General features: G+C 44.4%; 2 protein-coding genes across 15 annotated transcripts in view; one reads left to right on the top strand and one right to left on the bottom strand.

Moving 5' to 3' along the window:
* Positions 1-13,021, bottom strand: part of ZCRB1 (zinc finger CCHC-type and RNA binding motif containing 1) — a 47,093-nt gene extending 34,072 nt beyond the window's left edge. For 4 of the 8 annotated variants that reach the window (XM_081957200.1, XM_081957204.1, XM_081957205.1 and 1 more), the window contains exon 1: positions 12,803-13,021. The gene's annotated coding sequence lies outside the window, so the exon portion shown is untranslated. Of the gene's footprint in view, positions 1-10,786; positions 10,864-11,106; positions 11,221-12,726; positions 12,783-12,802 lie in introns of those variants that run through there. The other 4 variants (XM_081957202.1, XM_081957207.1, XM_081957201.1 and 1 more) reach the window with 4 other exon arrangements.
* A 178-nt stretch (positions 13,022-13,199) lies between these two features.
* Positions 13,200-16,705, top strand: part of PPHLN1 (periphilin 1) — a 42,488-nt gene continuing 38,982 nt past the window's right edge. The window contains exons 1-3 of one of the 7 annotated variants that reach the window (XM_081957195.1): positions 13,200-13,408; positions 14,296-14,352; positions 15,028-15,073. In XM_081957195.1, the coding sequence (XP_081813321.1) occupies position 15,073 (1 nt within the window). In that variant the 5' untranslated portion in view covers positions 13,200-13,408; positions 14,296-14,352; positions 15,028-15,072. The other 6 variants (XM_081957192.1, XM_081957193.1, XM_081957196.1 and 3 more) reach the window with 6 other exon arrangements.

Below are 16,705 nucleotides of genomic sequence, written 5' to 3'. Positions count from 1 at the left end.
GGCAAAGAAGGCTAACTGCAGAGTGAGGTTCGCAGCTACAGGAGAACTTCATAAAGCCTCCAATGGCCATCTGCACACTGATGACATCCCATTGGCCCGAAAGCACAGCCAAAAGCACTCCACACAGCTGAGAGGGGGAGGGAGTTGGGAGCATCAGATGGTGACTAAATGTTAGGGTGTGGACTGTGATGACATAAAAAGTGCTGGTAGGCAGAGGCTCCCAGCGCTGACTTTAAACTGCTTCAAGTACTTGCTGTGTTCTAAGGCTGTGCCTTGTTAATGGATTAAAGAAAGCTCTTTGTTGTTGTTACTGAATCCTGGCTTTTTGTTCATCACGCACGAGGCAGACCTAGACAAGCTAAGGGAAAGTCAGCGCTCCTTCCTACATTTAGTACATGGTTTTTGGACAGCTCTAGAGTCATTTTGCTGTATTATCGGATGGCGGACGGAACATCAAAGGAGGGTTTGGAGACGGAAGTTGTGGCCAAAGAGAAAGAGGATCTTGTGGAGACCCGGGAGGATTGCTGCTCAACCCATCATGAGGCCCAAGGAATGTCAGCATCAGACTAATGGTCTAGTGGAAGGCAAAGGGGCTCCTGGAATGGGAACTGGTCCACAGCATCTGGGGAGTGCTGGCATACTTCTGCATTGACTGGGACTGGAGGACCTAGGTTACCAACACCCCCTTGGGTTGGAGCGCCAATGCAGGGATGGAAGGAGACACATTAGAGTGAGGATGAAGAGGGGGAGTGGAACTACTCCACTGGCCCTGGAAGTAATACCATGGAGATTCTGAATGAACGCTTTGGGGAGGCTAGTTTTCGGGATGCCCCTTCCTGGCAGCCAAGGGTATCGGGGTTGGATGGCCCTGGCTCATAGACACAATTCTATCTGGCTAGCCTGAAGTTTAGATTAGACCAGGCCCCCAGCAGAGCCAAAGGGATGAAAAGGCCCTGGGAGCAAGGTTCCTCCTCTCTGGTGGAAGGCAAAGGGGATACAGAGCAGGCTTTGCATAGGGGCACCCGCAGCACAGGAGGTTCCCCAGTCAGTTCACAGACGGCACCCAAGGGCTCATTGTGGGGGAAAGCCTATTGGTGCTGCCTCACAGGTACTGGACTCGGGGGGGGGGGGGATGGGCTGCTGGCATATGGCCCCAGCAGGCTGCCTGGGGTCCACCACCAATACAGGCCACCTTCGATGGAAGCTCTGACCGTGTGGCCCTTTTCCTCAGTCAAATCACCAGTCATATGGACATGTATGGACTTTACTATCCTTCTCAATGGGCGAGGGTAGTGGCATTACCGCTGTGCTAACTGGAGAGGCAGCGGACTGGGTAGCTGACCTCCATAGTAACCATGCTAGAGAGTTGGATGATATGGGACTTTTCCTTGAGGCACTTTGTGCATGGTTTGAGGATGGGTCATGAGCGCAAATAGTGGAGGGAGAGCTCCTGTCACTTAAGCAGCAGGATAGGTCAATAAAGGATTATGTGCAGGAATTCTGAAAGATCACCAGAAGACTGCGATCTTGGCCAGAGTGACTTTTGGTCCACCAATTTCATCTGGGCCTGGACCGGGACCTGCATCAAGCATGCGTGTACCGGGGTTTGCCATCCCATCTATACGATTGGGCAGTTATAGAACTGGATGCCGGACTGCGAGAGTTCAGACCACAAGGACATGGAGGTATTAGACTGTGAAGGCGGATTGTTGACAGGCCAGCACCTTCAAAGTCAGTATGGCCTGAAGTAGCAGTCCTGGACACCTCTGACCAGGCTAGAAGGCCACCACTCTGCTGTTTCAGATGTAGTCAGGTAGGACACCGAGTGACAGAGTGCCCGGCTCTGGCACTCCATATACCGGGCCCGAAACCACCGCTTACTGGAGGAAAAGGCAAAGACACTGTCCAACTTTAGAGTGGTCAATAAGGACAGCCCAGGTGCAGCAAACAGACGATCAGACACAGCCAGGGAGAGTGGGGTGTCACCCGGAACGGCCTGATTGCCATCGGAGGATCCGATGGTGAGTGCTCCCATCCATTCTTTCGTGATCCCGGTGACCACCCGAAATCCCCATACCTCCCAGGCCGGGCAATATGGGGCACTAGTTGATTCAGGATGTACCAGATGTCTAGTATGTCAAGCTGTGGTTGACAAATTGGGGATCAGGGTGGTGAGGATGCATCAGCCTTTATATTTGAACAAATGGTCAGCTCAATGCTGGGGTGGTGGTGCTCACTTCACCGAACCATAGGGGAAAGTATATGCTTTATTGTAGTTGAAAAGATGATTGAACCTGTCATTTTAGAATTGGTCTGGCTGGACAAATGGGAACCTACCATTTGGTAGGAGGGTGGTTTCAGGAAGTTACGGATGGTGCTAGATCCGAATCCTCTGCCCAAAAGGCAGAAAGGAAACCAATTTGGAGAACACCCCTCCAGACCTGGAGTATCCGAGTATATACCGCGATTTGGCAGACATCTTCAGTGAAAAGGAATGCGAGGTCTTGCCACCATAGGCTTACCGATTGTGCAATTGAGTTGATACCTGGGGCTAAACTGCCGAAACCTCGTATGTACTTGGTGACTCTGGAAGAGCTTGAGGAGTTACATCGATATATCGATAAAAACCTAGCCAAGAGATTCATCAAATCTAGGTGGTCAAGAATGGCTGCTCCAGTCCTCTTTCGGGAGAAAAAGAATGGGGGGGGGGTTTACATCTGTGTGTTGATTTTCAGGGTCTGAATGGGGTGTGCATGGAAAATCTCTACTTTCTACTAGTGATGAAGGATTTAATGGCCACATTGGCGACAGGCCGCATTTTTACGAAGCTTGACCTGTGGGAGGCCTACTACCAGGTGCGTATCCGACCAGGGGACGAATGGAAAACAACTTTCAATTGTCCCCTGGAAAGCTACCAGTTCCAGGTAATGCCGGCTGTGATCATGCAGTTGATTAATGAAGTCCTGTATGAGCATTTATACCGGGGGGGGGGGGTGTACTTCTATACTTGGATGACATACTTATTTACAACCAACACACCCAGTTAGTGAGGCAAGTGTTACGTAAGTTACTGGCTGCCAAACTCTTCCGGAAACTCTCAAAATGCGAGTTCCATCGAACCAGATTAGATTACCTGGGGTATGTATATCCAGTGAGGGGGTAGCGATGAATCCTCGTAAAGCTCAGGTGGTAATGGAGTGGCAGGCACCGAAGACACTTTAAGCAGTTGCAAAGCTTCCTCGGGTTTGCCAACCTCTACCGACAATTTATACCAGAATTCGCCTGGGTGGCATTACCCCTGACGGACTTACTGCGCACTAAACCTGCCATACTGAAACCCTGACCAGGACAGGCCCTAGATTGGACAATGGAGTGTCAACGGGCATTTGAGGAGCTAAAAGCTCTCTTTGCTCAGGAGCCAGTATTGTAACACCCCAATCCAGCACGGCCCTTCGTAGTTCAGGCAGATGCCACTGATGTGGCTGTGGGGGGCATCTTGTTACAGGCCAACTGTCAGGGGATGCTGCAAACCTATGCATACACCTCCCGAAAGCTCACACCAATGGAGAGAGGGTGGGCTATGTGGGAGAAGGAGGCCTTTGTGGTGCGATGGGCACTCCTGACATGGCGACATACTTGAGGGGACTAAGCAAACCATTTGAAGTATGGACAGATTACAAGAACCTGGAAGCTTTACAAACACCATGGAAGTTATCTTCAAAACAGGTTCGATGAGCTCAGTATTTCCAATGTTTCAACTTTAAATTGAAGAACATTCTGACGGGCAAGAACTTCCAAGCCAACGCTCTGCCCCATATGCCCCAGTACAACAGCAAATGGGATGAGATCGTCCAGGTTATCATACCACCTAGTCAGCCATTAAACCAGGTGACTAGTGAGCCATTAGAAACCCTTGGCAGGATGAATTGCGCAAAGCATTATTGGCAGAACATTATTAACCCATAGAGAGGGGATGGAAGGGGGATAAGATGTACTTTGGGCATTTAGGCCCAAAGTATTAAAATGATGCCATGATGTCAACCTGCAGGCCACTTTGGCTTCTTAAAAACATTACATCTAGTACAACATCAATTCTGGTGGCCTGGGATGAGGGTGGCAGTGGAAGATTATATCAAAGGCTGTTCAATATGTGCCTTGACCAAGCCATTAAACCAGGTGACTAGTGAGCCATTAGAAACCCTTGGCAAGATGAATTGCGCAAAGCATTATTGGCAGAACATTATTAACCCATAGAGAGGGGATGGAAGGGGGATAAGATGTACTTTGGGCATTTAGGCCCAAAGTATTAAAATGTTGCCATGATGTCAACCTGCAGGCCACTTTGGCTTCTTAAAAACATTACATCTAGTACAACATCAATTCTGGTGGCCTGGGATGAGGGTGGCAGTGGAAGATTATATCAAAGGCTGTTCAATATGTGCCTTGACCAAGCCCTAGTCTGGGAAACCGATTGGTTTGCTACAGCCAGTGGCTGACCGGTCCATCCGTGGGAGCAAATCACAATGGATTTCATCGTGGACCTACCCATGAGCAACAGATAAACGGTAATATGGACGGTGGTCAATCTATTTTCAAAACAGGCCCATTTAATACCATGCTGGAGTATACTATCAGTAAAACGACTGACTGGAATGTTTCTCCAACACATGTACTGCTTGCATGGGTACCTCGCTGCATCATTTCAGATAGGGGGTGCAGTTGACCACCAGATTTTGGCGGGACTTTATATGGTTGGTTGGGTTCTCACTGGAGTTAAGTTCAGCCTTCCACCCTATCACCAACGGGGCGGCTGAAAGAGCCAATGCTATGGTGGAACGCTACCTGAGGTGTTACATATCGTACCAACAATCAGACTGGTCAGACCTACCATTCGCAGAGGCAGCATACAATAATTTGGTGTACCGCAGCACTAGCTTCACCACCTTCCAGGTGGTGTATGGTATGGAGTTCCCTGCCATCCCAGAGCTAGAGCAGGACCCCCTAACTCCAGCGACCCCACAAGACTGGGCTGATAAGATACATGAAATGTGGCCAAGTAAAGCTATCCCTACAAAAAACGGTTAAAGAATATAAAAAACAGGCTGACAAGAGGAGGGCAGACCATAAACCATTCCGGGTTGGGGATCAGGTATACCTATCCATTAAATATTTAAAATTACGAATACCTAGTAAGAAACTAGGTTCCAAATATCTAGGCTCATTCACAATAGTCAGGGTAATCAACCCTGTTACCGTTGAATTAAAGATACCACCTCTACTGGGCAAAATGGAACCTGCGTCAGGTTCCAAATAGCATCTAAAAGTACATCAGAGTCCAAGGCAAAGTATTGCTCAAAGTTCCAATTTATTAACAGAGCCATGTTGGCACATCTGGGAAAATATGAATCTGAAGGCTTCCCGGTTTCCCCACCCATTTGAAACTGAAGATCTTGTCCCCACACCCACAAGTCCATCACATGGTCCAATCTTCCACCCATCCAGTTCTGGTCAGGTGCAGAGGTGCTGGAAAGGGTATCCCTTTGCTGAGGCATCCTGGGTAGCAGAAGGACCACTGTCTTACCTAAACGGTAGTTCTCTGTGCACTGCGGGAGAATTCAAGCATGGGTTCAACTTCTGTTTGTCTGCCTGATGACTGAGTTAATTTTAGAGTCTTTAGCCATGCCTCCTAGGCTTCACTGCCTTCAGTTTTCTCAATGAAGACATGGACCATAAGACTTTGACGACCAGCTGCGTATTTTGACTCAGTCATCTTCATATATGCTGGACCTGGACCCGGACACTCGGGTGGGATTGGATTCTCCCACACCACACAGAGAACTACCATTCAAATAAGACAATGTTCCTTCTCCTGTGCGCTTCTTGGAGAATCTAAGCATTGGATATACCCAACCTTAATGTCTTATGGATAAGAAATCGGATGGTCCGGGGCCCTGTCTGCTTCATGAATAGTCTGTAGGACCCTCTGCCCAAATGATGCCTCAGCAGAGGTGAACGAGTCCAGTTTATAATTCTTGATGAAGGGCGATGGAGAGGCCCAAGTGGCTGCCCTACAAACCTCCTCCACTGATGCTTGAGTAAACCAGGTGGCTCTGGTAGCTGTGCTGCGAGTGGAGTGAGCCATAATCCAACCTGGTGGTTGCCTAGATTGATGTTCATAGGCCAGCACTATGCAGGCCTGCAACCAATCTGCCAATGGTAGAAGTCACTTTCTTGCCCATAGAAGTGGGCTGAAAAGAGAAATAATGATTCGGTTCGACAGAAGAAAGCCATCCTCTTCATATATCGGTGAACTGCCCTTCGGATGTCCAATTTATGCCACCATTTCTCGGTGGGATGGCTGGCGTCAAAAGTCAGGTAAAATAACTTCCTGAGACCTGTGGAAGCAAGTGTTCACTTTAGGGATGAACAATGGGTCCAGCCTGAGGATGACCCTGTCAGGCCAAATGATGTCTTGGACAGAGAGAGCTGCCAGCTCTGAAATTCACCTTGTGGAGGTGACTGCCACAAGGAAGGTGACTTTTAGTGTCAATGATGAAGGATAGAAGTCTTCAATGGCTCAAACGGTGGATCAATGAGAGCCTATAAAACTAGGAAGAGATCCCATGTGGGATAACTGTGAATTACTGGTGGCTGCAAATTTGCTGCACCCTGAAGGAAACTACTCACTTGCAGGTGCCAAGAAAAAGTGCAATTTGAACCAGTTCATAGAATTGTGGGTAAGGTGGCAACCTGCCTTCGAAGAGTGTTTGGGGCGAGCACCTTTTCAAGTCAGTGTTGAAGGAATTCAAGCACCTGAGCAACAGAGGTCGAAATAGGATTGATGTTGTTGGTGGAATACCACTTACAGAAAGCGGCCCAGGAAGTGTTCTAAATATGGTTCGTAGAGTCGCGTCTTGAAGCCTGTATGGTCTGGATGATACGCTCAGAGAATTTCCCGGAGCCACTGGCTGAGGGAGATCCTGTCCTGGGGTATCCTCCACGGGCGGGAGATGGATAGGCTGATCAAGTCCACGAACCATGGTCGTCTGGGCCAGCACGGAGCAACCAACAGGACTTTCGCCCTCTCTGTGAGTATCTTGATGAATGTATTAGGCGGTTGAAATAAATGAGCTTGTCCATTGTTTTGAAAACTATGAATCTGTTTTTGTTGACAAAAAGGAAATGAAGATAAACAGAACGTTTTCCTTTGGAAACTCCTGCATTTTCAGACCTCAGACAAAATGAAGAGTTTTGTAATTCTGAAATATGTTTAATCACATAAACTTTGGCAGGGGAGGAGGAGCCTTTGGTAAGAGGAGCCAATGTCGTGACGTTACAATGTGCGGTCTTTACACTCTGAGACCGTCGTTGACACTTTTGCTGCTGGATGGTCCATTTGGACCTAAACCGTCCTGCAGAGACGGTGATCAGAAAGACGAAGCCTTGCTGGTTTCAGGGACACCGCAAAGTCCCTGATTGACCCAAGGGAAGCTCTTCATGGTGGCGGTAAACAGGCAGCCCCAGGCTGATGAAGTTGGCAGGGCTCCAGAATGAAGGAAGTGAAAAGAGAAAGTGAGTCCATCTGGTGAGGTATTTTTTCTATTTTGGGAAAGATTGCCCAAAGAAACTTTTTTAAAAATCCAAATTAGATCCTTAACCAAAAGAATTAAGCAGCAAAATTAACTTATATTGGATTGCTTTGGAAAGCTTTTTTTTTCTTTGTAACTATACTTTGTGGATTGAAATGCTCGCAACGTTTCTCGTTTCTCCTCTTAAAAGTGAATGGATTAATTTTTTTCTTCTGCTTTTTGTTACTTTATTTTTTGACTTCTGGATTAAAACCTTCCTTTTTATTTTAACAATTCTTCCTATTACTTGTTATTAAATTTCATTAAAGAACTTCGTTTCCTATAAGCCAGAGATAAATATTAGAAATTGAAAAGTAGCAACACTGCCACTCAGAGGTCAGAGGCTAGAGTTTTTGAAACAATGTATCTCTTCTTTTTTCCTCTTTGATCTTACTGACCTTGTAGCTGAAGGGTTTGCAATTTGTTTATAGAAACTGATAAAGAGCCAAGGGCACAAATTGTTTTCGCAGGTGCTTTTGAAAACTATTTTGGCAGGGGAGAGAAGGGGGAAAAAAACAGAACCCTTCTCCTTTGAAGATCATAAAAGAACATGTGTTTAAGTCAACCTAAAATAAAAAAATAAAAGAGGCCTGGAAGGCTAGAGTGGCAGTGGCTACTAGTTTTTTTTTTTCTTTCCTCTTTTTTGGAAACATGGATCAATATTCAGATGAGGAAACTTTAAAATTTCAAAATATCTTGGCTGGAATTCAAAATCTATTGGAAGGATATGGGAGAATTGAGAAGAAGTTGGAAAAACTAGTGTTCCTCACAGCAAAGGATGAAGGGCAACCCCAAAAATTAAAGGGGAGAATGAAGACATAGAAGATAAAAATAAGACAATAGATGAATTTATTAATGGAGCAAATGTGGGTGAAAGTGGAACGAAGGGAATATAGAAAAGGGAATTCGACGAACTGGAGCTCTACCCCAGATTCCAAGATACAGAAGAAGAAAAAAGGGTAATGATGATGGATTTAAGAAGAGAAATTTTTTCAGAAGCACGATTGACAACCAAAGACAAGCTAATTTTAATAACAACTGGAGGGCAACGAGATTACCTGAGAGATCCTTCAAGCAACAAAGTGCGGAGAGAAGTCTATAAAAACCTTATAAAGGAGATAAAAAGACTGACACCACAATTGGCAAGAAAGATAAGACTGTTTTGTTATTGGAAAGATACAGGTTGACAATGAAAGTTGATAATAAAAAATTAGTTAATTTTGGTGATCAATAAGTAGGAATTTAGTAATTCTTAGCTTGTTTTAGATTGTTATTAAATGTTTATTCGTCAACAAATAATTAACTATAATAACAATAATGAAATGATAATGGATACACTTAATGATATATACATGTACTGGCAAATAATTAACTATAATAACAATAATGAAATGATAATGGATACACTTAATGATATATACATGTACTGGCAAACTAGTAAAAGAAATTTGGATATAAATTGTAAATTGCGATCTGGGAAAAAGACCTATAAATTTTATTAACAAACTTTTATTTAGATCTTGTCATAAAGGTGTAATTTGGGGGGGGTTTGACGAGAGGAGGTGGGCTATAAATATTAAATGATTTTTAGTCAATTATAACAACAAGGAAATGTCAATTGATCTTGTTTAATAATATATACATGCTCTGGTATTGACGAAAGCAACTTGGATACAAACTCTAAACAGCGTGTTGGGGGAAAAAGTGGGGGGAAAGGTTTAGAAATTTTATTAATTGACTTTTACTTAGAATATGTCAAAGGTATAATGGTATTGGAGGATTTTTGAAATAGCTAATGAATGCCATTATGTGGTTGTGTCTTTAAGTATGAATGATTTGAGGTAAAAGCACATTCAAATAATTGTAGTCAAATGAGAATTGTGGTACATTGATAGTAAGATATACAAAGATTTTTTATTTAGTGTATAATCTAATATGAACTACAAGTAATGACTGTGGAAGAAATGCACGAAAGTTATTTGTAACCAGTCGACACACTTTCTACAAGATGTAATGAAGGATGATTCTTTTTTTGTCTTTTTGTTTAATCAAAATTAAAAAAATTCAAAAAAAAAACTTTGGCAGGGAAGGTTTTGATGTGGGTAAAGCTCTGCTGCACATGTGGGACGAGCCGTGCCTTCCATGACGGCCAACCTGACCCTGGATGAATTGGTTGTTAAATTACCACCACCACCCATTATCAAAGTAGATCCTGGGTGCTGTGCTGCAATGGGGAAAAGGGAAATGGAGCAGCTGGCACAAGGGAAGGAGGAACAGGAAGAAGGAAGAGGGAAAGCGGCTTCTTCCTTCCCTCGCGTTGGCTGTTGCATTGCCCATTTCTCCATTGCAGCACCATGCAGTGCCACGGAGCTTGCCCCACCCACCACCGCCCAGATACCATCACTTCCTCCATCTTTTTGCCTACCTGATTTCCAGGTCCATCGTATTTCTCCGTCATTTTCTGCTGTGTATGCAGTGAAACAAGTTTGTAGGACTAAAAAAAAAGTTCCAACAATTTGTGAGATTTTTTTTGGTAAGAAATTGGAATTGATGGAACTTTTTTTGGTCCCACAAACTTTTCTTTTCCTGCACACGACTGGAAGAAATGTGGAGAAATGCAACAGATCTGGAAATTAAGTAGGAAAAGAAATACTTGTGGGAAGCAACATCTGGGCACCATGCAATGAAGCGGGCCTGTCTCTTTCCAGCAGTTGCCCAGGCCCACCGGAGGGAAGTTAAATGAGGTGGCATTCCACCTCTGGCCGGGGAGAGGCAGCTGGCATGGGTGCTGCAGGCAGGATGACTGCTCATTTCAGCACCCTCCCTGACCCGCTGGCGTTCTGCTGACACTTTGGCCCTTATGCGCAGGTCCCACCCTGTCCCCACCACCTGCTGTAATATAAAACAGTTTTCACCCTAATGACGTGATTGAAGCTCCTTTCTTGGACCTTTGGGGAGGGTTTTTTTTCCCTTCCCCACCTGGAAAGAAGTTAAACAAAAACAAGATGTGTTCCAGATAACACAGATTTTCCAGAACATGTCTAACTGATTCGCCAAACTCAACAAAAAATTAGCTATCAGTTCTACCAAACCAGCGCGAACGGGCTGAATCCCATCATTGGTCCCAGCCCTTTTGTACATGTGCTGCAACATCTTACCCTTGCATGAAAGGGGAAGAAACTGCATTGTCATACTTTTATCCTGCAGGTGCCCACATGCCATCCTCCCTTTATTCCTAGTTAATTTGGAAAATAATATTGTTAGGTAAGGTATACGTATCCAAATCCAATACTACTTACCAAAGGATTTTAAATGTTCCAACAACGTATCTATTATTTTGAAGGGAAAAAGAGAGGACACAAAAAAACTTGTGCAATCTGACAACCTCCCTCCCCACTATAGTTAGAGAGAAAAGTAGCTCGAGAAATGAATGCATAGAACTGCAGACTTTGAATCATCCTTAATTCTTCTAAGATACCTTATTTCTGCTAATCAATAATAAAAAGAATACCGATCGCAGTTAAAACAGCAACTAGAGGCAACGCATGGTCCTTAACAAAATTGGAAAGCACTCGTTGACCCAGGAGTTAGCCTAAAGCAGTGGTCGGCAAGCCGCGGCTCGCGAGCCAAATGCGGCTCTTTAAACATTTTAATCTGGCTCTTCTGTGTGCCGGGCGCCCACTTCCCTCCCTCCTCTCGGGCTTCGGAAGGAAGCTTCTGCAAAACCCCGGCGAGACAAGTCTCCCAGGCTGTAATTTGCCGAGCTGTATGCGCGCGCCTGTTTTCCACGGTGTGGAGCAGCGGCGAGATTCTGGGCGGCGAGTGATGATTCCGGGGGCCATCAGTGGGGGGGCAGGGTCCCCCCTCGCGTTCCTCATCTTCCCGGATGGCCCCCGGAATCATCGATCGCCGCCCAGAATTTCGCCGCTGCTCCACGGCGTGGAAAACAGGCGCGTGCGCACAGCTCGGCAAATTAAAGCCTGGGAGACTTCTTGTCACTCGCCAGGGCTTTTGAAGAAGCTTCCCTCCGAAGCGTTCCGAGGGAGGGCTGTAAACTTCCCTCCGAAGTCTTGGGAAGTTCTGAGGAGCCCCCCAAGCCAAAACGCCGCTGCCAGGTAGTTAAAAGTACCTCTCTGATTCGTCTCTGTCAGTCTCTCTCTGATTCCCTCTCTCACTCCCTCTCTCTGTCTGTCTCATTCACACACACACACACTGTGGTCACCTTGTTGAGTGTTCCAATCACATTTCAAATGTGATTGGAACACTCAACAAGGTGACCACAGTGTGTGTGTGTGTGTGTGTGTGTGCGCGTGCGAATGAGACAGACAGACAGAGAGAGGGAGTGAGGGAGTGAGGGAATCAGAGAGAGACTGACAGACAGACACACACACACACACACACAGAGGGGGAGGGAGGGAGAGAAAGATAGACAGACAGAGAGAGACACACACACAGAGTGAGTGATTAAGTGAATGAGTGAGAGACAGACACACACACACACACAGAGTGAGTGAGACACACACACACACACACACACAGTGAGAGATGGGGGAAGGAGGAGAGAGAGACAGAGATAGAGAGAGAGAGACAGACAGATAGACACCCAGAGAAAATGACAGAGGGAGACAGAGAGGGAGGGAGGGAGAGAGAGACAAAGAGCCAGAGAGAGAGAAAGAAAAAGAAAAAAAGAAAGAAAGTGGGAGAGGGAGATGAAATTAAAAGCAACAACATTCAAACCTGACTTACTCAAACTATCCAAGGAAATGCAAGGCCAATGTTCACATTAGTGGTTGTGACTTTGTCAGTCATTGTCAGGATGTAATTTTCTCTACATTGTAAGGCAAATTTTACGGAATTTAACGTTATCGATAAATAATATCGTTCTAAAGTTTTTATTTTATTAGTTGTGTTATTTGTATCCTCCCGACCTATGTGGATACTTGCATGCGGAATATTCTCAATAAAAACTTATTGAAACTAAAAACAGTGTACCATCCTATGTATTTTCGGTTTTAAAAATGCGGCTCTCCAAATAAATTTCAATCGTGGTTTTGGCGAGATTTGGCTCAGTTGAAAAAAAAGGTTGCCCACCACTGGCCTAAAGGAATCCGGCCACTTATTTCCCGGTAGGATGAGGCCATGTGACAAGAATGAAATACAACTGAGGCACTGACCGTGCCCGAGTCCTTCACGTCACTCAGTCGGGACCGAAGAGGACCATCGTTCTCTCTTCCTTTATTCCACCGCGTCTCCACCAAAGCAGTCGCCTCCGCTCGACGATCTGCTAATGACGCGCGCACGGGAGGGGGGCGCTTTCGGGAAAGCGCAGGTGGAGGAAGCAGAGCGCCCTCCTCATTTACACGCGTATGGGAGGGAACGTTGCACCGGCGAGGCTTAGCTGTCCTGCTATATCAACTGCTACAGCAGCGCCAGCAAAGACGACCTCCACTTGCTTGTGCCTCTAACTGGGGGCGGGACTCGGGAGCAAAAAAAGGAAAGGAGGTGCGGTCGCTTTAACGGTGACGTAACCGTCGCGTCGGAAGCTTCGGGTCACGCCGCTGTGCAGCCGACACTTTGATTTGCGGCGGGTGACTTGATTGGGCCTAAGCATACGCGAAGGGTTAGTGGCCCTGTCCTTCGTGGAAATCTATTTTTCTGTTTTCCTGACCCGAGCGAGGGGCTGTGACTTCCACTCAGCGTGACCTCCGGAGGCTTCTTTTCCTGCTCATACATGGGCTTCCTCCTGCTTTGTTAGCGCGCCCGGTGGATGGAGTAGAGGGGTAAGAGCCGTGTTGGTCCGGAAGAGGTTGGCCTAGGCTCGTTCGTTTGAAAGGGATGTCGGCTCGCTCAGTCGGATTGGCTTTCACGTGGAGCTCTCTTTAGGATTTGGAGCTCTTCCCCACTTTTGCCCTTCATCAGGCTTTGGCTATGACTTCAAGAAAGCTGCTTCGCGCAACTTTCCTTGTTGAGAATTAGCGATTCAAGCATGTAGGCTAGTTCCCTGTAATATAAGTTCCTGCCGCGTGTGTAATGGGTGGTTCTTTCACCCGTGGTACTGTATATATTTTCTTCGCTAATTAGGTAATTTAGTATGCAAACCTCGTGGCGCAATAATGAGCTTCCCCCTAAAAGTGGTTAAAGCTAATTCATTAGTCTCATTGACTAAGCAATGTTGTGCTCAGTTTGGGATTTGTTTTGTCAAAGAACGGTGTCTAATTCCAACAGCCAGTAAATAGATTGCTCCTAACTGCTATTTTCACATCCTGCCACATGCTGTCAAGCAGGTAAAACCTTTTTTTAAATTACGTTTTAGTTACATTATTAGATTTTTATCCGTTATTCTTTTTCAGAAGCTAAAGTAATAGACATAAATTCTGTGCTCCCTTAAACTTCTGAGTACATTGGCTGTGAAATTATGTCTGTCCCAAAGTCATCCAGGGAGCTGTCATAGTTAAAGATGGACTTGAATGGATCTTCCAAGTCCAACACTTTTAACCACTGCATTACATTTTATTATTTTTCACTGTTGTTGCAAGACTCTTTTAAAACAGTATTTTTAATTTCAGTATTTTGATTTAAGAATTAAATTATAATGGGAAAATGAAAAGAGTGCAAATTCTAATTCCTTACTTCTCACCATTTTCCTGGTCCTATACTACTAATGAAGCTACATACATCAAGAATTAAAGGTAAAATCAGATGCACAAACAAATTTAGATGTACCGTAAGTATCTACAGTTCACTGTTTTCTGTGTATTTGAATCGGCAGCATTTCCATGTTTACACTTTCATAGCACAACCAGTCATCATTGATACAAACCCTATCTTTATTACAAGTATCTTCACTTACCCGGAAATTATAATAGCATTAAAAAAGGAGATTTATGATTGTTCCTTGAAATTGCAGCATCCTCCTGGTCATGTGATTTGGTTGCCTCAAGACCAACATACATTTACAATGATCACAATGTCTCACAATCACCATTTGCAACCTTCCCAGCTGGCTTCCAACAAGCAAAGTCAAGGAGGAAGCTGGCAGGAAATCACAAGCTACAAAAGTGTTTTTGAATTGTATGAATGGATTGCATCAGAGTTTGAATTGCTGTAGGGAAGTGGTTAAGTTTTGAGCTTTAGCAAAATAAACCACTTTTTAAACATGCTAAGAAGCTGTGTTTATACACTGTAGTTGTTTGAATGGGAAATGAATGGGTGGAATAGAAAGCTATGGAGTATTCTGCTCCACAAATCAGTTGAAATAGATATTGAACTCTTGGCTGAAAAGTATGGCTGATTTGGGTGTAGCACAAGGTCCCTTGTTTATCCCAGTAAAGTTTATTTGATTATTCATTTGGAAGTTTTAATTATTGGTCTTTTTTCTAACATGTTTTTTAATATGCAGGAACTAGTTGGATTGGGATTAAAGCATAGTTGAAAGAAGCACAGAAGTAAGTAAATTTTTTAAAATATCTTTTTTGACAAAGGAAGTAGAATGACTTCTAGTAGAAGTAAATTATGCTGTATATGTTGATTTTTATTTTCCTAAATTCTAGTTTTATAGCTTGATCATTGCTTGTTAATAATAGCTTGTGGCTAGAATGGGAGCTGAGAAAGAATTTTGTTCCTTTATTTGAATTTTGTTTAAATTGAAAAGATTTTCGAGATATGAGAATTATAAGAAGGGGTAGGAAAATAACTTTCTGAATTTCTGAATACTGAAAATGCCATTCAGAAATATTTTGTCTCCAGTACAGATAGTTGTTTAGCACCACAATTCGGATTGGCAAATTGATTGTTAAGCAAAGTGTCAGAGTGTGCACAATGTGACTACTATTTTGAGACAACCCTGGAGCAAAATACAGTACACAGAGGTTTTGTTTTTCAAACAGTGGTTTATCTACAAGACACACACACATACACACACACACACACACACATAGGTAAAACTTGAAAAATTAGAATATCGTGCAAAAGTTCATTTATTTCAGTAATGCAACTTAAAAGGTAAAACTAATATATGAGATAAGACTCATTACATGCAAAGCAAGATAGTTCAAGCCGTGATTTGTCATAATTGTGATAATTATGGTGTACAGCTCATGAAAACCCCCAATCCACCATCTCAGAAAATTAGAATATTACATGCAATCAATAAAACAAGGATTGTACATAGAACAATATCGGACCTCTGAAAAGTATAAGCATGCATATGTACTCAGTACTTGGTTTGGGCCCCTTTTGCAGCAATTACTGCCTCAATTCGGCCTGGCATGGAAGCTATCAGCCTGTGGCACTGCTGAGGTGTTATGGAAGACCAGGATGCTTCAATAGCGGCCTTCAGCTCTTCTGCATTGCTCGGTCTCATGTCTCTCATCTTTCTCTTGGCAATGCCCCATAGATTCATAGGTCAGGTGAGTTTGCTGGCCAATCAAGCACAGTAATCCCCCAGTCATTGAACCAGGTTTTGGGGCTTTTGGCAGTGTGGGCAGCTGGAAAATGAAGTCAGCATCCCCATAAAGTTTGTCTGCAGAAGGAAGCATGAAGTGCTCGTTGACCCTGGTCTTAATGAAGCACAGTGGTCCATAGTCCTGTTGCTCCTTGGTCCAAAGTCCTCTTTTCTGATGAGAGCAACTTTTGCCAAAAGCACCAAAAACTGGTTCAATGACCATGGGATTACTGTGCTTGATTGGCCTCTCCATTCTTCCTCCATACTCTGGGTCCTTGGTTTCCAAATGAGATGCAAAAGTTGCTCTCATCACATATATGTGTGTGTGTGTGTGTGTTACAACCCCTGGTATGCCCAAATATGGGAGGGAGCTCACTACTCCCCCTTTCTGTCCTTCGGCTCATTACAGAAGACCATCCAGGCAGAAAACCATATTTTTATTTTTAATGTTGCCTTTTTATATTTGTTTTATTTATCAGCACAAATACAACACACACACACACACACACACACACACACATATACATACATACACATACACATACATATACATACATACATACATGTACTAGGCAAAACCAGGCAATCAATCAATTTTCAGCTATAACACGGGAACACACACGGAGACCCTCAC

The sequence above is a fragment of the Natrix helvetica genome (assembly GCF_964273705.1).
Source record: "Natrix helvetica genome assembly, chromosome: 6".
In the NCBI taxonomy this organism is placed as follows: domain Eukaryota; kingdom Metazoa; phylum Chordata; class Lepidosauria; order Squamata; family Natricidae; genus Natrix; species Natrix helvetica.
The sequence above is the reverse complement of the archived record's forward strand: the minus strand, read 5'-3'. Positions and strand labels throughout refer to the sequence as shown.